Source organism: Plectropomus leopardus, chromosome 20, assembly GCF_008729295.1.
Source record: "Plectropomus leopardus isolate mb chromosome 20, YSFRI_Pleo_2.0, whole genome shotgun sequence".
Lineage (NCBI taxonomy): Eukaryota > Metazoa > Chordata > Actinopteri > Perciformes > Serranidae > Plectropomus > Plectropomus leopardus.
In genome coordinates this window covers 22,229,545-22,253,288 of record NC_056482.1, presented here as the reverse complement: position 1 = coordinate 22,253,288, position 23,744 = coordinate 22,229,545, and the positions used below count along the sequence as shown (strand labels likewise).

At 38.8% G+C, this 23,744-nt stretch overlaps 1 protein-coding gene across 3 annotated transcripts in view; it reads right to left on the bottom strand.

Moving 5' to 3' along the window:
• vav2 (vav 2 guanine nucleotide exchange factor) overlaps positions 1-23,744 on the bottom strand; it is a 237,670-nt gene that overhangs the window by 36,631 nt on the left and 177,295 nt on the right. For all 3 annotated transcript variants that reach the window (XM_042508992.1, XM_042508993.1, XM_042508994.1), the window contains exons 5-8: positions 16,683-16,788; positions 13,834-13,932; positions 12,577-12,645; positions 11,240-11,340 (exon numbers count right to left, since the gene is read on the bottom strand). In XM_042508992.1, the coding sequence (XP_042364926.1) occupies positions 11,240-11,340; positions 12,577-12,645; positions 13,834-13,932; positions 16,683-16,788 (375 nt within the window). The remainder of the gene's footprint in view (positions 1-11,239; positions 11,341-12,576; positions 12,646-13,833; positions 13,933-16,682; positions 16,789-23,744) is intronic.

The window sequence follows — 23,744 nt, the reverse complement described above, 5'->3', positions numbered from 1 at the left end:
GAGTACAGGGGTACAGTTTGTGGCGCTTTTGCATTTGCTTCCTTCTTAAGCCCTGGAGGTTGCTGTTTGGTTTTAAAGAAGCATATTAATACTTTGCAACCCAAGCAAATTGGTAAAGATTTCTTTCCAAGACACAGGAAGAAGGCAATAAGCAATTTAATTATACATGACCCAAATAATATATATCAATATATAGATATTTTCTCCTAGTTTTTAATAATTTTCTTTAAATTCTTTCTCCTTTTTTAAAATACATTTCCAGGTCATTTTAATCATCACCCTAATTACTTGCCAAGTTGGTCATTGTCTTTTTTTTCCTGTTTTTGACAGAAATCAAACAACTTGCTCAAGTTTCAAAAGATTAAATAGCTTATAAGAGGCACCTGAACGCAGCACAACAAAACTGATGTCAAACCAGGTTTTTGAGGGTTTTTAGGGTGTCATCAAAATTTCACTATTTCCCACTCGTAAGTACGACTTTGGGGGGCCGTTCATGTGCTCGTAACTCATTTCCGAAGAGCTTGTGAAGGCAGCATGAGGCCTATTACTGTAAAAAGACTTACGAATCTCCACTACTAATGTTCAGTCATTGCCATGTTTAGCTGGCGGTGAACCTCTGAACCACAATCTCCCTCTTGACAGCAACGTTTCTGTCAGACTCATTCATTGGCTGATCATCTGTAGCTTCACAGAGATCCACCAGCGATCATCCCTGGAGCTTCACTGGAGCTCATGCAGTGCTCTGACAACAGCCCCCCTGCAGTGAGGCTCCTACGCTGGTTCAACTGGCCCTGGGCTAACAAGCCCCTGATTAAGACTTGATCCACACTCGGGGAGACAGCTCCCCTCAGCTCCCCTCAGCTCCCGCCCCTCCAGGACAGCAAAGTGATTGAGATTAATGGGAGCCTTGATCAATTATAAGAAAGCAGGCAGACTGTGCAGCGTAGCGAGGATCCAGGGGCACGTTCCAGAGACACCCGTCATATAATATGTTATAAGGACAGAAATGGAAAGGGATCATGCTTCTGGTGTGAATGTGGGAATCATTGTAGCGGTTCAAGAGTCTAAGTGATGTAAGATAGGAATGGCAGCCGTGAGTAAAAAAGATTACAGACATTATTTAAAAAAAAAAAAAGAGGAAAATTAAAGTATGCTAAATGAAGGTGAAGCAGCTACTTATCGAGGTTACAAAGGTTCAGCGTTCCTCTTAAGGGATTTGTTGCACAAAGTGTAAAAGCTTGATCTCACGGAGTTTGTTTGAACGCTCATTTTTATCGATCAGCGCGGCCTTTACAAAGAACACTCAAAGAGACCGTGATGATGTTTCTCTCACAGCAATGTCAAGAGCTGAGAGAAAGAAAGAGTCATTAAAAGAGTCATTTGTATTGCTCATCTGGCCGAGTTTAAAAGAAGGCCATCTTTTAGTGTGTGTGTCCTTTCATGTGTACCACAGTGTGCCTGGAGCAAGCCGCTCTTTCTCCGCTGCCTGAGGGCTCGCTTTCTTTGAAGTTTCCGCTGGCGGCAAATAAACTCATGTCTGACCAGAGAGCCTGCGCCATGATGGTGTGATGAGGAGGCATCTTTAGCCTCATGAAGGTTACAGTTTTGGTATTAGGGATGGGGCTGCACGATACATGCAATAAATAAACAGATATTAAAGTGAACTCAGTTACTGACTTGCGCCATGTCCTCTCTCTCCTGGATCCAAAACATTGCCAGATGGCTGAAGTTCTATTTTTTTTAAGGCACAAGTTCCTCTCTGGCATCTGCACTCATCTTGTCCCACTTCTCCTTCAACCATGCGGCGCAGCACGGCAGCATTAGTCTAGAGCTGCGATGATTGATTAATTAGTTATCCACTATTAAATTAATCCCCAACTGATTAGATTATCTATTAATCTGTGTAAGTACTTCTTTTAATTAAAAAAGGTCAAAATTCCAGCTTCTTTAATGTAGTGGCGCATTGTAGCAAAGTAATAATACTTTTAGGAGTATCTGTACCTTACTTGAGTTTTAATATTTCTGTCAATTTTCACTTTTACTCCAAAACATTTCCCCTGAGTATTTTAGTCACTTACTACAAAATCGGAAAGGAAGGGAGGACGAATGGGGTTGGGGGTGGATGGACGTACAGACGGACGAATGAAGGAATGTGAGGGAGGGAAAAACTGGATTGTGTTCGTTAAATCCTTGAAGTTATGAAGATGACCTTGTTTTTCTTCAAGTGTAATGTCTTCTCCATTTTAAAGGTAGTGTACATGTTGAAAAGAAAAACAAAATGCCTTGAAATCTGGACCCCTTGCTTTTTATTAACGACATGTACTTGTATTTTTACTTTCCATACTTAAGTACGTATACTATTATAAAATTACTTTTGATACTTGAGTACAGAAAATATCATATTTTAGGACTTGTACCCAAGTACTACTCTAATAGGTGACTTTAAATTCTACCAACTCTGGTAAGATATCTGTACTTTTGCTGAATTATGGCTTTCAGATACTTCATCCTCCACTGCTTGAATGTCAATATTTCCAGCTTTCTTTTCTCTTCTATGACAGCAAACTGAATATCTTAAGGTTGTGGACAAAACAAGATATTTGAGAATGTCATATTGAGCTTTGAAAGACACAGATGGGCCCTTTTCAACATTCTCTGACATTTTATAGACCAAACAACTATATTTATCAAGAAAAAGCTTTGTCCCCTCTGCCATCTCCGCACTTAACCCCCCCCCCCACAATGTTGATACTGCTCCTCCTGGGCCTGTGACTATGTTGTCTGCTGTCTTGTTTTATAGGGATGTCTTTCGTTGTCTGGGGATGTTTTGTTTGTGGGTACGTGGGGGGGGGTTGGTTGGTATTCATGTAGTGTCGGTGGGTTCGCTGATGCTTGTATGTATGGACAGACTGTGAAAAAGAATTTCCCGTGGGACAATAAAAGCTATCTATCCATCTAAAATAATTGTCACATGAACTGACAATGAAATTAATTGTTAGTTACAGTTGCAGTCTAACAAATAGAGAGCTATCAGCATGGCACACATCAGACACAATAGCAGCTAAAGACAGAATATAATTTAATATACTGGTACTATATTCAAAGTGCAATATCACAAACTTTCGAGGTGTTTTCCTCACAAAAGCTGTCAAAACTATAATGATAAAATATTTATCTATTGTGCAACACTATTTTATTACAAATCATGTGTAGTGTCAGGTCTCAGCGCTCACATAGCCACATTTACCGCAGCAGCAGCTGGCAGCTGGTTTCAGCAAACCAGCTGTAATACGTAAACCCACAGTTCGCTGCCTGCTTTAGCACCTAAAGGCAGCCAATACAAAGTTAGTGACCAGTTAACTAGGTGAACAAAGTGGAGCATCCAGCAGCTAAAGGGAATGATTTTGATGTCAGGAGATACGATACAGTATGATACGGTACGGTACGATACGATGCAATACAGTACGGCATGATATGATACAGTACAATATGGTACGATAAGACGTGATACGACCCAATTCAATATGATACAACACAACCGTATTGTTTACAGCAAAATTCATTTTACATCCTCAGACAGCTCCATTTAAGAAGTTCACACAGAAACATCACAAAACCATAAAAGCACATGTAGCAGCCATGACCATGAAACACATTATATGGCAGAGACCAAAGTAGAGCTAAAAGTACAACATACTGGACTTCCATTACATTCTAAATGTATTCAATCCTCCCAAATATCACCCACATGTGTAAAGAGACAAATGCTTTGTAAAATTTTAGCTTCAATAGCTTTATATAGCAGCAAGGAATGTTTTTAGCTTAAAGTGCTGTTCTTCTTTCCCAAAACAGAAAAAAAGATGGAAAGTATTAATTCTAAAAGAAGGTAATCAACTGGGATATCTCTCTTGCTGTAGGCTTTATCAGACAAAAATACGATAGTTGGGCCACTAATTTACATTTAGTAAAGGACAAGTGCACTTATATGGTTAAGCTGATTGTTATATATTCATTTCTGGGCAAGGTTTCCAAGTACTTTAATTCACGGAACTCAAAAAGACAATATTATAATAGCATGTATTTTTCAGGGAATACTATGGATGTGGACATGTACAATGAAAAAAGGTCAGTGTAGTCCCACTGTTTCTCTTACTGGATGAGTTGTGCATTCAGCCTTTGAGAGGCAAGGAGTGAAACGCTGTATGTATGAAACATTATTTTGTACTTAACACAAAAGTGGCATCACACCCAAGGTCACTATATCCCTCACCACTAGCCAAAGCACAACTGAATCTTTAGACGCCATGTTGTGTGGAAACAAATGATACATTTACACTTTTAATAATAGCTTTTCATTTGAGACTTGAAAGACCAGAAAGAGGCTTTGTCCTCTTCACTGAGACAAGCAAGGAACAAAACAGCTGACGCAGCATGTATCCACTCTTGGCCCAGTCATCCATTATTAGTCAGGACATAGCAATAAGCACGCTCCTTACTTTACAACACATCTTAGCAAGTCGCTGTGAGAGGTAACAACTCATCATTTCCTGTTTTCTCCTTATATCTCTGCTTTAATCTCTTGCAATCTAAAATACCATTCAACAAGGTCTTATAACTTCAGGATTTCATATCTTATTTAAATTGCAAGCTAATGCAGCCCCATATCCACGTTTTCCAAAACAACAAAAGCAACCTTGAACATTTTTATAGCTTCACAGCATGACTCCAAACATCTTGTGGAATATTCAGTTATGAAGCTAAACAATTGCAGTGAGATTCAAAAGACACAACATTTGCAAGAGTCAAGCATAACTGATGCGAATGCTGCCTGGTTAGACGTAGGCTCTGTGTTGTCTTCTTATGCATTTGAGCAGATGTCAATTTTCCTCTCATTACCAGAAAAATAAAGATAAATCAGGTAAGATTTCTTTGTTATGAGCTAGGATTACATGCTCAAGGAGACAACAAAGACAAATTTTAGCCCATTAAATGTGCCCTAGGGAGTTTTTCTTGTAAGCTATGCTTACATTCAGCGTCTCATCAAAATGCATTGTGTGCAACCTTGAAGTCTAACAAACATGCTGTATGCGTTTCCTCCCTCAAATAACAATTGCAAAGAAGATTTTGCAAAATATTTGTATATTGCATTGTTTACAACTATGCATGGGACTGGAAAGGTGCAGCATCCCCCTATTGACAAGGGGTAAAAAGTTGGCTGTTATACAATAATTATGCTAAATTTTAAATTTCGAACAGTATATAAGAAGCCTGTCTGAAAATCTATGAAAAAAAGTTTAAAATGTACAAATGTAACATATTCTTCTAGTCTGCAATTTAATGTGACATCAGCATCATCAGGTCAGGTTAAAGTGCAAGGGTAAGGTTATGATCAAACTTGGGGAGATATTTTGCAGAAGTAGTAGCAGTGTTTGTGTGTGGCTGGGGCTGTGTGCATGTGTTCTTTTTTATCATTCTGTGCCCCATCTCTAAATTTGGACTTTTTGTGGGTCAGTGAACGCAGCACAAGCAAAGCTCATCATGAGATATATTTATCCCTAAGCTTGAATAATTGATCAGTTGATCCGGTCAGAGCTGATCAGGTCGATGGATGAGAGCGGAAGCAGAGTGAGTGAATGCAAATTTTTAGATCCAAGAAAATGAACGGTTAAGTTTCACCCCACTGCACTCGGAACTCTTCTGCTTCATCGGAGACAACAGTACGCTTGGCGCTCCGAGAGTGTGGTGCATTTAATAAACACATGGTACATATTTTTCAATAGCACTAGAAAATCCATTTGTGGCGGCAGATGTTTTATTTGTGGTAGCCTGCCTCAAATAAATGAATGTGTGGGAAAACCTGGATGGCAAAGTAATAGCACAGACAGGCTAAACAGGCTGAGAAAGAACAGAAAATGGTATGTCGTTTTGAAGCTGGTTTTTAGATGCATAAGATATATTGCATGCTAGAGACATAACCATCAGGTTTTAATGGCAGGTAACCATGGAGCAGACAACAAACATACATCACATTGTGATTTACCCTGGGAACATGGTGAGCGGCTTCAGTGAACTAAATGTCTGACAGCATGCAAAATTAAATATTAGAAAATTTGGCACACAATAACTGCTGTGTTAACAGTTATGTGAGTACATCTGAGCAGTTTTCCTGCAGGTCCTGTAACAGCGTGCACATACACAGTCATGCACACAAAAAGTATCTATTCTGTGCAGCACCCCTCAGCAACAATATGTTCCCACACATATGCATCCATGTTTGCTCATGTGCACTCTTCTTCTTTACTCTTTACTCTTCTCTTTACTGGTTTTGTGGGTATGCACCAGGCAGACAAAACATGGGCCAACTCATAACAAAACCAAACTGCTCCATAGCTTTATAGTGGTCAGAAATTCCACATTGAACCTTTGTGGTTGATGCGTTAACTTGCAAATAAAAGCTGACATGTTTTTCTTCTGCAAGAGCCAAAATTTTTCCTCATGACATTATAAAAACTACAGAAATCCAGAACTGGAAAAAAAGTTTGCGTAAGTACTGTATGTGCTGTTTGTGGCAGTTTTGCTTTAGGTTGGAGAGTTTGCTGGTGCAGTAAAACTTGCTTGTTTGTATTCTTTTCAGTGCCAGTGATATTGCCCTGCTGCGCTGGCCTCTTTCATAATGAGGATGCTGTCGTGCATGTTATTTCACAGAAAATGCAATTTTGAGTAACTGCGCCCTGGGCCTTTACCCCCCCACCCTCGTGCAGCCCTGCGAGCCGAGCCAATCTCCAGGAAAACCAGAAGTGACAGGCTGTGGAGCCAGCTAATATTCTCTGACACATGGCATTGGGACCCCCTCACCTCCACTCAACATATCCAGCACACAGCAAATGGAGGAGAACATAGTGCAAAGACCTCCAATAAAGAGACTCATAGTGCAGCCATGATTAGGCACTGCAAGGATATCAGGGCACCAGATTACTCCGGAAATGAGTTGGGGAATGTCACAAATGAGGAGATCAACAAGAGGGTACTCAGAATGCACATTACGTTTATAGAACTTCCGCTGAGCGCACTTTACCATTCAGCCCGGTTCTGGCTATTTAAGAATGGAGAAGTATTCAAGATAAACCGGTGACATTTTCAGCGTGGCATTCAGTTCAATGACAAACAGAAAAGAGAGGAAAAAAAGCTTTTCATCTTTGCACCAACGTACGGAAAAAAAGATACAACCACATTGTTGTAAAGGTCACAGGGACTTACAAGCATAGATAACCAAATTAATTATGCCAAGCCAGGTCCTCAAGAAAATCGCCAAGATGCTTGATGAGAGCCGCCCTGTCCGAGTCCAAATCCCCTGGTCACTGTTGCTTATCGCCAGAGAGAGACAAGACACTGCAGTAGCTCATAATGAGACAGGTATACATGTCAATCACATGAAGAGTCGAGGCCTATGACGCACAGAATCTGCAAATCTAATGAACTGTTTTGCTTAAAATAACCCTGCATTGCGTTTTGGAGAATGTCGCCAAAGGCAAATATTAACAATGAACCGTATGTCATCAGCATTTTTTCTTATGAATAAATAGAAGGTAAATGTTAGATATTTCTGTCAGAGATAGAAGGTTAAAATCCATAACGAAACCACAAGGTAGACAAAATGTGCACCTTTGGTCTGGGGATCATTTTTAAGGTTTGTGGAAATTTGTAAAGGGTAAGTTTGGTATTTTTCAGCGTGAAACATTATTTTTTGAAACTGGTCCAGTATTGAGCAAAAGGACTGCAGAAGGCAGCAGCGAAACAGGCTGCAATGTTACCACTCCGGGCATATGCATAGTCAATTCACATCCACTTAAAGTGTCCTTTTTGCCACAACAAGTTCAAATTGTCGTTGTAATTGTCTGACAACTTATGGGAATTATACATACATAATTAGAGCTCTTTGTTAAAGAGTAAGATCCTTTTTGCTAAACCAAAAACAGCCCCCAAATCTCTATGTTCAAATCCACCAGACAACATTTAATAAATGATCATTTCATCATTGCAAAACATGCTTCATTGAAAGTCGACAGGAACAAAAATAAAATTCACTACAACCATCTTGGTTCATATTTCCACTGTTCCAACAACAATCACCAACTCTGGTTTGGTAGAAATAAACCCAGTTAGATGTGAATATATGCTAGTCTATACACACTAAAATTATTGTTGTTTAAATGGAGTCCCATGGAATTGGAGATAACAATTTTACGGCTGTTTCTGGTTAAACAAAAAGAATCTTATTCTTTAGAGGAGGTCTATCTCCATGGGATGTTTATCATAAGTTGTCAGACACTTAAAATAATATCTTGGGCCCGTCAGTGGCAAAAACAAGCACTTTTAGTGGACATAAATTGACAGTGTGAACATACCCCAAGTGGTTACATTGCAGCCCTTTTCCCACGGCTCACTCTATACTGGACCAATTTCAAAAATTGTTGCTCCCATTAGTCATTTTGACACAAAAACATTAGAAAATAGGGTCCAGGTTGAAAAATACAAATCTTACCCTTTATCACAACAGTATAATATTTAAATTTGGTGCGTTTCCAAAGTTTTGTTTAAACTTTTGTTTCAACATCACAAAGCCTCTATGCACAAAGCTAGGTTAATGAAGACAAAGTTTTCCCAGTTTGGTGTCTGAGAATTTGACTGGCCTGCGCAGAGCCCTGACCTCAATCCCACCCAACACCTTTGGGATGAACTGAAAAGACGGTGAGCCAAGCCTCATCAACGAATCAGTGTTGGACTGCTCAAATGCTCTTATGACTGACTGGGAACAAAACCCTGTAGCCAAGTCTTCCCAGGATAGTGGAGGCTGTAATAGCAGAAGATTAATGTCAAGGTTTTGAAATTAAATGTTTAACAATCACATTTGGTTGTAGGGTTCATCTGTCCACATACTTTTGGCCAAAAAGTGAAGTTTTGATAGAAGTACTTAGAATTATATAATTTTTTCACACAACAAGCAAGACAGTACAACCAAAAAAACAAAAAAATAAAACTCGAATCCAGACCAAACCAAAAAACAAAGAAGGAGCTCACCAGGCAATTACTCCAAACCTGTTTTATCCTCCTTATTGTATTGATCTGCCCAAAAGGGCTAATATCACAATCAGAAAAAAATTACAATTTGCTTAATCAACAAGGTAAATTACTGAACTGTAGAAACTACTATTTCTGCTCAACCCCCTTCCTGTATTTTTGCTGTTTCTGTCTCTCCATGTGTATCCTCTGAGCTCTCACGAGACAACTTCCCAGCCCTTTGCAGGGACCTTTGGCGAGCTGGACCTTATCTGGGATTGCGTGCAAATGCAAATTTCCAACCACTGCTCAATCAGATCAAAGATTCAGATGAGCTGAACAAGGAAGGAGATACAGTAGTACTGTGTGCATGCGTGCGTGGGGAAGAGGGGGAGAGTATGTGCCTGCCTTTGTCTATTAGTGGGAATAGAGTCTGTAGTGTCACACCAACTTTGTGTAACATGGCCCCCTAGGCTTAAGGAAGAGGCCTGCGATGAGCCTATTACGTATGCAAACTGACGTCGCCCAAAGAAATACAGTGACTGCCTGTTTCAGGTCAGAAGGTTTAGGGGAGAGAAAACTGTGTGTGCTATCAGTATCACCACACAGAGGAATATAATACATGCTTATGCATGCAAGAACAGGTACACACGCGCACTGAAGTGTGCACCTCACTTTTGCAGTAATAGGTGTATCATTTGGGAAAGAGTGGCACACCCATGGCCGTTTATGGAATCACGACCGGGGCCAGAACCTCTCATCACCATCATTACCATTACCTATGAAGCAGCCGCGCTCAGCACAGCAGGGAGGCAAATCACTGCTCCCCTCAGGGATGCAAATTATCCACAGTTGCTCAGCAGCTGGCCAAGATGGAGACCCATCAGGGAGAAAGCCCTGGTTGCCAATAAACCTCAGCTTTTCCAGATCATGACGCTTTATAATCCCCACACCACAAAGATCTTATGAGAAAGTCATTTTGTCGATAATGAAGTCCTTTAACATTATTTTGTTGAAATAAGTGAAACAGTATGTCTGTGCTTATTCTAAAATAGTATGAAAAGGTAGAACATCCCAAATTTACAAGCCACGGATGAGAAAATACCCACAATTCATGTGTTTATTTGACTCCCATTAAAACAGACACAAAGCCTTTATCAGAGCATGTGAGCTTACAATTCATTAAATTACACAAGAGCAGAGTTAATACACTCTGCCCTTGTGTTGATCACAGAATTGGACCTGTACACTGGAGTGTGCTACCTTTACGCACTTTTTGGGAATATGCTCACAGGATTTGGGTTTAGCAAACCAACCATGAATTCCATTGAAGAAGCGCAACCTCCGTTGTCAAAACCGATGGCTGTGCTATATTTCAACTTGTGAAATGAAATTTAGTTAGTCTTTTCCGTGTTACACGCAGACAAACAGCATAAACAGATATTTAAAATGTTACAATTAAATTAAATTAAGTTATTAAACTATAAAATGGGCCACAAATGGAACAAATTATAGAAAAGTAGCTCTAACAGAAGAAAAAAAAGAGGAAAACTAAATTATTCTGTAAATGGAATATAATACATACCAAAAATGGTGTTTTAAATTATAGTGCAAATAGTAAACTTCAGCTATAGTTGTAATGAGGGTAGTATTACAGGCTTAGTAATGTGCCAAACAATTATAACCGAAAGTTGCATGTCATTTCTACATGGTGGAGTGCAGAGGATGATTTCCATCTTGAAACAGAGCAGATTTGGCAGGTGGCTGCACTTGTAAAAAGTAAAACCTGATTTTAGCAAATACTTGAAGAAGTTGATTTGCAAAAGCAGGTTCAAATGATTTTTTTCTGAGTTTGGAGATTTTGTCAAAATTAAAACTTGTGATAATTATGTGGTAGCGTACAGTAAGAGGACACAGCACTGTACAGATAATAGAACTGAAAAGCAAATGCAGTCTTCTTGAGTGGATTTACTCTGACCGTTTTTGTTGAATGGGGAACAATTGGTTACATGCTCCCTCAGCTCTTTTCATCTAACATGTTTTCTTTTAATCGATTTACTCTGTGAACGCTTAATCCCAGCAATCCCCTGACTGATCTGCAGATACTCAACATGATGCAGCCTCCAGGGTAGGAAAAAAGTGCAGCTTCTTCTCGAACAGATGCAGATTTCAGGTCACTAACCTTTCCTTGAAGTCGAGGAAAATCTTCCCCAGGCCGCTTCCTCCACTGACCATGTTCAGATCGATGGCTCGCAGGAGGCCAAAATGGACTTTTATTACATCCTGAGAGAACATCACAATAAACATTAGAATCATTCCAATGCAACCTTAATAATAATAATAATGATAATAATAATAATAATAATAATAATAATAATAATAATAATAACAAAATTCCATCACATAACATCATAAAATCAAAAACATAAAATGAAATGAAAAAAACATAAAATGAAATGAACAATACAACATGCAGCAAAGCACCAGCAATCAGAGGTTTTTAACATTTTTCAGGCCAAGGACCACAGACCCCCTGCTACATATATTGTATAAAACTGTGCTTGCATATTAAACTGGACAGATGAAGGCTCTCAGGCAGAGGGTCGCGTCAGCCTCAGGCTGCAGTATTGACCTGTATTTGTTTGTCAGGTAGGTAAGGCAAGAAACTTCATTTCCACAAATATAAGTTGTTGCAAAATGCTAAATCTGTAGGATTTATTTTAATGAGCATTGTCAGAAATATTTAAAGTAAAAAAAAAACAGATTATAAAGCATAAAAGAAATCTTCCATAGAATAAGCAGAATAAAACATGGCTCTGTGATGACTTAAAATTAATTTTAAATAGGATGCATTAATTGCAGCTACAGTAAGCAAGCCAGTTTAAAGAGACAGGGTTTGTAGAGCATTTTTTGATTTTGTAATGGACTCCAGTTTGCCAGTCTGAGAAGGGAAGTGAGTTGCAGAGTTTACGTGCAGCATAGGAGGGAGCACTTGTATCCATTGTGCTGCGCTGAGGTCAACGCCTGGTGACAGAGTTAAATAGATATATAGATCTATACAAACTGCACAGTTACTTTCAAGGCTGTACAATAAATTAGGCATACAATGGTACATGTATTCATCCTGAAACGTTCAGTACAGAATGTTCTAGACCTTGCAATAATGCTCGTTTATATATCCGCATTTAGGTAACTGGTGCAATACTGAAATGTTCATTTTTGTTTCCTTGTAAACTAATAATTGCCCAAGTTGTACAACAAGAGTGATATCCCATGAGCACCTGCTAAGCTTCTCAAAAAGAACTGAACATGGTGTTTTCCTGCACAATGAACCGTAACACTAAAATCTCAGTGCACATCATAGCCTGGACTCTGCAAAGCATCACAACTCTAATGTATATACAACTCATCCTGCCATTCATTCAGCCATCCGTACACATATTGAATTATTCACTTGGTGTGTGCCACCTCCAGCCGTGCTGTATACACATCATTTTCTATGCTTGAGTGCGCACTCACCTCGAGATTGACAAAGATAGCCTCCATGTCCTGTGGACTCAAGACTTGCTTCAACGGAATCATGTAATTCTAAAGAAACAAGACACACAGGTGAAAACAGTAAATACGACTGAATTCTTTGTAAAAACAAATGTTGTAGCTCAAAGTGGTCCATTTCTTTTATGTCAAATATGTATTGATAAATCAAATAAAGCTCTGGCAAAGCTTTTTGCAGATCTGTAAAGATTTGTAAAGTATTTGAAGGACAGCAAAACTCAAAGTTAACAGCAGCAACAAATAAATTCAATAGCAGGCTGCACTGTAAAAGATGGAGCCACCATATCATCCTTCACGATGCATTAACTTTTTAATATCAGAATAAAACACTGTATCTGCCATAGCTATTTTCTATGCTGCACTTATGCTTACAAATGAAAAAAACCTGCCTATTGTTTCGCCAGCGTCGTCTCATGGCTGTCACATTCCATCATAATAATAGTAACAAATAGATCAACTAAGAAGCAATGCAAAAATGAGGCTTTATTAACCCCAACTCAATTAAGCTTAACGAGTCCTCTGATCATGAGAGGGGTTATTTATTCTCATTTAGGCTCGCGTTGGTCCAACAAGGGAAACACAGGATACACATTTAGTTTAATGAAATTAGTGGAGCGAATGATTTGCGGCACTCCATCAAATCGCGAATGAAATCTGTCAACACGGAAAGTGATGTGTTAGCAGCACTGATCTCGGCGATGGTTTATTACAGTGAGATGGTGTGTGTGAGTTTATGACACTTTAAGCACACAGAATTAGCTGTTCAAGGGATGCACGTCGAGTTCTGTGGGCTTTTTACAGCAGTAGTGATGTCGATTACAATTTTAGGAGAGGCAATATGTACAGTGTGTGAGTAATGGATCCCTCCTTTTATTTGGATAACCTCCGCAACACTGGTTTCCGGTATGTGTGTGCTCACGTATGCCCTTGTGATGTGCGCGTCTATACTTAAAGCCCCGGGGAGCAGTGTCTCCTGTGGAGGCTGAGCCAATAATAACCCTATCGATCAGCTCCTGTGACATTTGTGCTCCCCAACGAATCTGCCAATAGCTGACATTTCCATGCTGTGACCCGGCCCAAAGGCCTGATACACCAAACAAAGAAGAAGTGCCAAAAGCAAACTCTCACATAGAACTGCGTGTGCCAGAAAAAAAATGCACATAGATCAGCTTTTTCGAATGTATGTGCAAATGTAACAAACGTGCATGCTGTGACACTCACCTTTTCAATATCCTCTAAAGTCTTGTAGTATTTTCCTTCAGTCTCCTGGATCTCAACTAAGCAGCAGTTTCTTTTGTCATCTTCTGTCATACCCATTTTCTATGGTGAGAAAGAGAAACATAATAAGTCAGGACAACTGGACTGCATGGTTTTGGATTATTTATTATCTTTTTATTTACAACATAGTCAAGGTCTTTTTTTCTTGTAAATATTGTTTCCCATGTTTTTTACAGCTGTGTATTAGGGCCATTTTAGGTAAACAAATATGTATGAGGAGTTAGGGGGCTGGTGTAAGTCCTGGTAATGTCACATTTCGATGTTGGTAGGACGCCCAGGAAGGAATTCCAGCTGACAGACAGGTAACATCAACAGCACGACTTTCATTTTGAAACTATTTTTGATCCATAATGAGATATCTTGATTCAGCATTTAAACAACAGCCAAAGTCTGTGCCTGAACCAGTTTGTGTGCACAGTATGCATTCAGCAGCTCTATGCATCCCCAAAATTAGAATTAAAAGTCATCTAAGTTGAGTCACCCACGACATGAACACCAGCCTCCTGTGTTTGACCAATTCATCACCCAATTTTTTGGTGGTCTCTGTACTATGTCACCTGACTGTTTTTTTTTCTCTTACAAAGTTATCACTTTAATCTCAAAGTATGCATGTTTTTATCTCCTAAATTTTCAACCTCAATTTCAGAAATTCTGAGTTGTCCATATTTTTTCTGATTATTTTTGGCTCTAATATGCCAATGTATTTTTTTAGCATGGTTATCAGGATTTTAACTGGTGATTGCCAGGAATTACATGACATTTATAAAGTCATGGAGTTAGGGCTAATGTTAGTTTGCCACTGAGTGTCTGTCTATATCTGTGACATGCAAACACTGTTTTTTCAAAGGGCCATACCAGCTTTTTTTATGTTTCACTCAGTTCTCAAAACACATATATCATCATAGCTAAGCATTTTGCAAACTCTGCTGTTGTGTTTCAGACATTTTAATATGTTTACAACCATTCCAAGTGGTCATTGGCTTCTATTAATTTCCAAACACTGTGAAATATATTACCTCACTCTTGAAAATTGCTGTGCAATCCATTAAATTATGTTATCTGTATGAGATAATGCAGAGCAGACTAATCCAATCAATTCACCACGCAACCATAATGTAACATTGATAATAATGAATGCAGACTTAATGTTGACCGTGATGGATTACATGACTCAAGCTGCGTTCAAGAGTCTGTTTTACTTTACTTCACCAGGATCATCCACTCATTATCAATATTGCTTTCCAGGGAGTCCTGACCATAAAATTGATTCGATTTGATAATTGATTTTCATTCTGTCTACAAATGAATGGAGAACAGTATAGCAGCTTGAACAAAAGGATAAATCCATCATAATATCGAAAACTGTAAATTATGTATTCAAAAGCAAAGAAAAGTAAACACTATGCACAGTTAATGAGCTGGACTTTACAAACAAATCTGGCACGGAGTAAAGTCAGGTGGTGACGATACTGACTTTGGCGCGAGACGGAGGCGTGTGAGCTCTTGTGTGCCACTGTATGTGTGGGCTGGGCGGCTGAATGTGGCATATGCATGTAGATGAATCATGGGTTTTTAAGTCATGCAAGCAGGCACATTGTGAGGGGGCGGTGGAAGATGGGAAAAAGATGCAAACTTATCCACATAGAGCGTTTCTCAAGAGACCTGCTGTCTGGGTGAGTCTCCATGTACGAACATGGGTATTTATACATGTGTTTCTTTAAAAGGACAATACAGCAATGCATATTGTAAGGACAATGGTGAAGAAAAAAAAAACACAGATGCTTCATTTCTGTGAGGATTTTCAATGATGTGGGAGTGATATGAGCAGCCCGACTGTGGAATAACTAACGAAGCCATCTGGAGCAGATTTGGCTGTTGATATCCACTGCAGATAATAATAATAAAAAAAAGGGGGCTAACAATGTAGAAATGCAAGTCAAGTCCAGGCCTAGATCCAGCATGTAATCAACCAATCAGAAGCAGGGCTCAAATCCAGCAGGATAGTGTTTATTTGTCTCGTGTTTTGAGGTTTGTTGCGGCAGCTGGTGGTCCTCGCTGACGTCAGTTAACGCTGCAGTCACCGAGCTGAAGTCACAACTGGGCCCTGAGTCAGACTTTAAACCAGATGGGGTCTTCTTTACCCCGAGGCACGGGTCAATAATCGAACTGGCAGATCATTCTCTCAGAATGCTATGAATTTGTTTTTAATGAAGCGGCGGAGGGATTTAGCAGACAGGGTGGGGTGAGTCACAAGCACAGCGGCACTCACCTGCATGTATCTGATCTGCAGCATGGGAAAGGCAAAGCAGTGCAAGTCAGAAGTCAAATTTATCACCAGTTAGGTAAAAGATGTAAGTTTGTGAAGGGTATGATGTCATGCAACCCTTAAGGTAAGTGAGACGATGGCCCAATCCCGAAACGCCCCTTGCCTCAACCACTAAGAACCCCTACATTTTGCATGTTCACGTCTAGGGGTGGGGTGTCCAGATATTTTTGTTGGGATAGAAGGGTTGCGTGAAGTGTCAGGGCTACATGGCCCTCCAAAAAGAGTTTTTTCAGAGGCACAATTCAAACCAAGTGTTATGAGAAACCATGAGCTGTATTTTCTTTGTTAATACAGATTTCAAGGAGTAGCTGTAAAAATATGAATGGGATTGGGCCAAAATGTTTCCTCTGCTTTGCACAATTTGTTCATTGCTGAGCAGGCGGTAGTCTCAGGTGACCCTTTAGTTATACAGCCTCAAAGCATCCCGTATAATAAAAGGGATGAAATTATGACACAATGTTCTCACCATGGGTTGTCGTACTTCCACCTTAATGATGTCCTCATAGATGTCATCCCCATCGTCCTCACACGGCACACAGTCGTAGATGTCATCCTCACCCAAGTCATGCTCACTGGGGAAAAAACACACGTGCACACGTTAGATGAACCGCTGTATCGAAACACAACTGTAACTCAAAAAGGCTCACATGTGCACTTTAAACTGCCCTGACGGCTGTGAGGGACTGAGCAGAATCACCAGCTCATTATCTCTCACGAGCTGTACATGAGGAGTGATACCGGTGTTCTCAGGCAAAGGGACACAGTGCCTGATGTTCGCAAACCTCGACCGAGTTTCGTTATTGAGTGGCATTCCCCTTTAATGTGTTTATGCTGCTTTGGCACCCAGCTAGCTAACTGACCTTTAATTAGGCGAACAGCCAGCAGAGCAGAGACAGTTACTGTGGAGAAAAGCGTCTTCTGGGAAAGATGCTCTTGCTCTGGGAGCCCACACTGCATCTCCCTCTGTCCTGTAGAAGCAATTATTGTTTGGGAAACTTATTGAGGCAGCGGAGACGCCTCAGCAGGAATACGCTTTGGCAAAGGGCCCATATTGATGTAGTTAATAACCAGGGAGCTTTAAGTCGCCGGAAAAGGAAATAAATGATTAAATACTGTAACTAAATAAGGTAGTGAGAGATGACTGCTGAATAATGGAGGACCAGGGTTCTAGCTTATGTGGTTGTTTAACCCTTTAACACGTTTTCTTGTGCTGCATTCAGGCACCTCTGCTTCGCATTTAAACCTCTGAAGATAAAGTGGTTAGATTTCTTTCATAAACACAGGAAAAATGTAATGAACAGCAATATATTTCCCAAAACCTACAAAAAAATAGTAAAATGTGACAAGGAAATTATGTGAAAATAAGCTTGGGGGTGTTTGTGGGGGGATTTATTAGATATTATCAAAAAACAAGTCACATTGTCATGGACAGATGTCAAAAACTTTTCCATGACTTTTCAAGAACTCTTTTTTCTCTCTCTCTCTTGCACCACTGGCCCAGCGTTTTTCAAAAATAATACATTCAAACTTTATTCACACACTTCCAGCGTTTCTGGCTTTGAAAAATAATGTCGTTTTGTTATTTTATTTATTTATTTTTTAAGATAACATGCCTTTTAAAAAACTTTTTCTGTAAAAATCGTCAAAAGATTTTGAAGAGGAAAACAAACTGGGACCCCTGCTAAAATTATGTTTAAGAAAAAAAAAATACATTAATCACGACCTTCTTGAAATAATTTTCTTTTTTCCCCTACCTTTATTTTTGTGTTTATTTTCAGGTAAGTTTCTTGTAATGACGCAATGTTCTCAACATGGGTTGCCAGTTAAGTTGCTCGTCGCCCCTCCATGTTTTGGAAAGAAACCGAGCCCATTTGCTTAGGTGTTTAAAAAGTTGAAGGAAATTTCATTCACCTTAATTAAGGTGGAGGCAGTGTAATGTTCATACATAATGTTGCCATGAATTATGTGTGTTAGGTTGTGGGCTACAGCTTTTTTCTTTTTTAAATAAGTAAAAAGCTGTATCAATGTATCAAATAAACAATATTTGATACATTTTAGCTAACTAGCATCAGTATGCCGAATTAACTTTTAGCGGTGCGTGTTTGCAACCTTCGCGAGCGTGCAGACAATGTGACTAAATTGGGGTCGATAAAGAGAGGAACTTCAAAACATGAGGATTTCCAAGCAGGATTTAATATGCACCGATATTCGCATTAACTGTTGTCAGCCTGTCGGCATTTGAACAGGCTAAAAAGCAACGCCGTAGCAACGGCGTCCTCACGTACCGGGGACAACAGAAAATCTGTTTGGGACAAACAGATTCTTCTGGACGCCGCCCGGATGAAAGGACGCTTTAAACTCACTACCGACGCGTCGGGAAACCGTGTTTCTCTCATAATGTTACATTGTGCACAACAAACCCCTATAAAAACCAGCAGACGAAGAGCTTGTTACCTTTAGCCGTTAGCTGTTAGCAGCCGGTGGCCAAAGTTTACAGCTGACTGCAGCAGAGTTACATTTTGATGCGTTCAAGTTCTATTATGTAAAAAACGACATGATGTGTTCAATGTAATCTTGTAAAATGTAGTGTTTGGCGAGAAGCTTGAACAACGGGCCCACTGTTGTTGTTTTCATAACAATATAAAACAGATACTACAGAGGAATTATGATATATTAGACTATTTACACTAAAAAAGTACTTATTTAAATCCTGTTTTCATGCTGCTAAAAGGTGGGTATTTTAAAGATTGTGTAATAAATGTGTATGATTGAATTTGTGCTTGTTCCAAGGTAGCATAATAGATGTACTTGTTTGATCCCAAATTGGTATCTTCTTTTGTTACAGCAGCAACAATTAAAAGCAGTAAAAAATGTTAATACACATATGACACTAGAGAGAGAAATATAGCCTTTAGATACATTGCTATAGCATGTTAATGTAATACACATTGTAAGATATACAATAATAGACTCTACATAACCTCAAATATAAATATCCTACTAAAATATTGGGTTAATTACATCCATAGTGCATGTGGTAATAGAGCATACTATTACTACCAGTATATAAATAAAACAATGTGCAAATTTGTTAAAGTTACGGAGTGAGGTAAGGGGGGATTGACTTTGAAACACTTAAGTCAGTTTTCATAATGTAGATTTCTTTGTTACCACAAAAGGGGAAATTAATAATAGCAAAAACAAAATTTAAAAAAAACTAAAAACAAACAGCTGTAGCATTATAAGCAAAATTGCTATTGTTGTTGGCATGGATTTGGGCCCAGAAATTCACTATTGTTGCATCCCCAATAAAAATTATATTTTTCAATGATTTCTCTAAGCACATTTATTTGCAATGGATATCAGAGATAATGAAAGTGTTAGTCTGAATCTAAGTGTAGCATGCCCATGTGGTTTGATATGAGAGTGATGGCTTAGTCATGGCATCATAGCGATTGATTTATATGGGTTTTTAAGTACCATAACTGCTCTGACATGTGACCATTTTGATTCCTGGGCTTGTCGTTTTTTTTTAACACTAGTTTTCCTTTCGTCTCTGCTTTTTTCTAATTCAGTGAAATAAATAAATAAATAACATTAAAAATTGTACTGTTTAGGTTAAATTCTAAGAGTTTTCAGTCTCTACTCCTGGCTCCACATGCTCAAAACATGAGGACCAGGGTTTAAGAGTCGCTGTCTTGCTTCAATGTCCTTGACCGTGACACTCCAGGGATGCTATTTTGTGCTCTGACCTGGCCCGAGTGGGGTCAAGCAAAAAGCGATCTCTCTTTCTGAGTGAATAGTCCTTCATCCAAATGCATCTGTGTGTGATTTCCAGCACGTATATCTACCTGTTTGAGTATTCTTGAGGAAAACACTTCATTCCTACTTGCTTAATGGGGGGCATGACCTGGCTGTAGTGGCACCAAACCAACAAGGTTCAAACCGGGACATTTAATTTAACTTTAACATCCCAGAAATGGGATATTTTGCAGGGATTTTACATACTTTATTGACTCATGAATAATCTAAAACGTGATTCATGGAAACAGGGTTGCAAATCTACGTTATTGGATTTTCTCTGCTGTAACATGGCTACACAAGAGCTCCTGCATCTGCCATCATTGCTAAAACATTCCTCCTCTCACTGTGTGTGTGAACAGGGGATGAAAATCAGAGAAGATAGATCTGCCCTCAATCAAATATTCAGCTTTGTCGTCACGCTCGTGCGGGGGTTGTTTGAAGTTTTAATTGAGGTTGCTCGGTTCACTCTCGGCGCCGTGCTTCTTCTTTCTTCATTAAGTTAAAGTGGTTCATGTTGAATGTGGAGAAAGGCTGTGTGGGAGGCCAGCGCCGTCCCATCAGTGTCTCCTCTCTGAACTCCGCGGACTGATGACTTGTGACTGATGTGTTGTATCATGGGGAAGTTTTTCGGAAAGGAGATGTACTTCTTTCTGCTCTAATCCCTCAGAGACGGTATTAAACAATCCAGGTCTAGTGAGGTGATAGGAATATGACTTTTAGAGAGATCTAAGAGGAGCAGGGTCTCCAGGGAGAGCACGGAGGAGGAATTATAAGGTAGTACATTTTATAATACAGAATTATCACAAAAAAAAAAAAACATTGATAAATATCCACCCAAACTGGCGTGACAGGGACTTTCAACACACTTATCAAAACCCACCTGTTCAAAATTGCTTTTAATGTGTAATTAATGTCATATGAGCTTTAATGTTGTGTGTATTCTATTGTGTATTTTTGTAAAATCGTTGAGTACCTTGAAGAATAAATATTAAAATGGATAAAGGGGGAAAAAAAAGAAAAATGTGCTGGTGATCCTGAACTTCTCAGTAGGAAATATTTAGTTAATTGGTGATGACATTTAAAACCCTTCCTCTTCCCCAGCTGGTTATTTTGTTGATGTCCAATACTCCTTTGAACCAATCAGTCAATTCAAGACATGAGCAATTCTTTTCATCAATGATTACTGATGACTGCTACCTTTCACTGATGTGGCTGAGGTCCATTTAAACCTCCTCCTTTTGTCGTTGCCTTAATTTTGATAATCTACTTTTTCCTAATGATTAAAAATTCAAGATCCTCATTGTCACTATGCAAGCACAACAAAACTGCAAACATGTCATCCTCAGTGGTGCATACTAGTAAAAAGAAAATAAAAACTTACTTCCATTTAATTTAGGACAGATGTATGTGTTAATAAATAATGAACATTAAAATATTAAATCCTAGATACAAAATAAATTGATATTATCCAAAATATTTACAGTACTAAGTATAAACATTTATAAAAGTGCATTGAATATGGAAACATCAGCAGCAGCAGCACAGCAAAGAAATTTAAGGATGCTGTAGAAATGTATAAAATCAGTGGACTGATATAATAACATTAGTGTTAAAGGCTAGCTGAAGCAAAATCAGAGATGTGAGCACTTTTTAACTATCTAATAATGTCTTACAGTTGAGAGTTTTAAGTGCATGTGACTTTGATATTTGTGTCTTTTTTGTGTTGTAATTCTATGTAATCTTGATGTAAATATTCACCCTTTTCTCTTCTTTTTACCATAACTGTATGGGAGTTGGACACTAGCAACAGCTATAACCTTACATGTGAAGCATCAGTTACTACAGCCTGCTTGTATCAGGCTGAAGTTGTAAAATAAAATGAAATACAATAAAATAATATAGTATTATTATATCTGTTTATCCCAAATATACATTGCACTATGGTTTTAAATACATTATAGACAATTATATATGTCATTTCTGCCCTTCCCTCTCCCTTTAAAGCTTTGTCTACATTAATTAAATATCAACCAGAGAACTCTGTATTCCAGTGACAGTGAACAGCTAATTCACTTTCTCTGATTGTTTTAGATCATCAGAGTCTCTACAATCCTTCAGACTTCTAACTGGTGATATCATTAGTGAACTTCACTGTCAATATGCATTGATCGGAAAGTCAAATAACTATAATGAGCCCCATATCAAGATCTCACTGTGTAAGCCTAATCTACATATTGCACTGGGTTTCATAGAACCAAAGAGTCTGCTCTGAATGAAAAACCACATGCTTATTTTATAGGCTTGAGGTGCGTGTCTCGTCCTTCTATGTTGACGAGGACAATTTTTTGCTTTAAAGTTTCACAGTGATGGCATTTTGGATAGTGAAGTCCTTCTTTGTAACTTGAGGACATTTTGGCTTTCTTCTCACTTTTTTAATGGCCTGTTTGAGGGTAAGAACTCGGCCTTAAGGCTTGTGGTTAAAGCTGCAGTTGGTAACTTTTCGCAGAAATAACTTTATGCCATATTTTCTGAATCTGTGACTATATCCACACAGTTGTGCATGAGACAGTGTGAGGGGAGAAAAATCATGTGCCTCCTCCTCCACATAGTACTTCTAATGGCATCTGCTAGAATCCATCACAGCTAAAGAGGAAAACAACCAATCGTCAAGGAGTCTCTAATGCAGCTGTCAATTATGTCAATCACTGATCATGAACTGCGGTCAAACTGTCAAACTAGGTAGCACTGATCAAATAAGAATCAAGATTCTGTTAATGTAATGCCAATTTCTCGCCTCAAATGAAACATGTTTTAGTGCACTGTTTAGCTGTAAAATAAGAAAGTATGCTCCAGCTGATGGGTGCTGCTTTAGTTTGGTTCAATAGTTTTTAACATGACAGCTGGGTCAAAAATGTTCTATTTTACAGCTAAACAGTACACTAAAATATGTTTTTGAAAACATTTGAGACAAAAATCTGCAATACATAGACAGAATCTTGACTCATATTTCATTCAGCGCTGCCTGGTTTGACAGTTTGACTGCAGTTCACTTGTGGTGACATGATTTGCGTTCCAAGCCCTCATTGGTTGTTTTTATTCATGTGCGGTGGATAATTGTAAATGCCATTCGAAGCACTACGAAGACAGAGACGAACATGTTTTTTTCACAGATTAACTGTCTTGTGCTACTGTGTGGATGTAGTGACAGGTCAGAAAATATGACAAGTTATTTTTCTAAAAGTTACCAACCACAAATAACTTTGGGGTAAGAACTAGGTTAGGGTCATGTTTATTGAATTTTTTTTTTCGTGTCAAGCACATTATACCTTTGCTGTGAAAGATACTGAATAAACAAATTGTCTTGTGTGTGTGAAGGCAATTACTTTTGAACAAAAGTCTTTTCTTTTTTAAGATCAATGTTATGTTAAGATTAATGTTCGATAATGGTTGGGGTTTAGGCATGTCAAATTGATTGCTAGGGTTAATGTTTCAGGATGCCAGGGCTTGCATAAGTAGAGTAACTGTGTGTGTGTGTGTGTGTGTGTGTGTGTGTGTGTGTTGTTCAAAAGACAGAGTGAGAAAATAGAGGGACATAATTCTTGCCAGTGTTAATCTGTCGCACTACAACTTTACTATGTACGTCCCTTTGTCTCTTGGGTTTTTAGTGGACATTAATAAATCATTCAAATGCACTTTGTGTGTGCTTGTGCATGTATCTGCATCA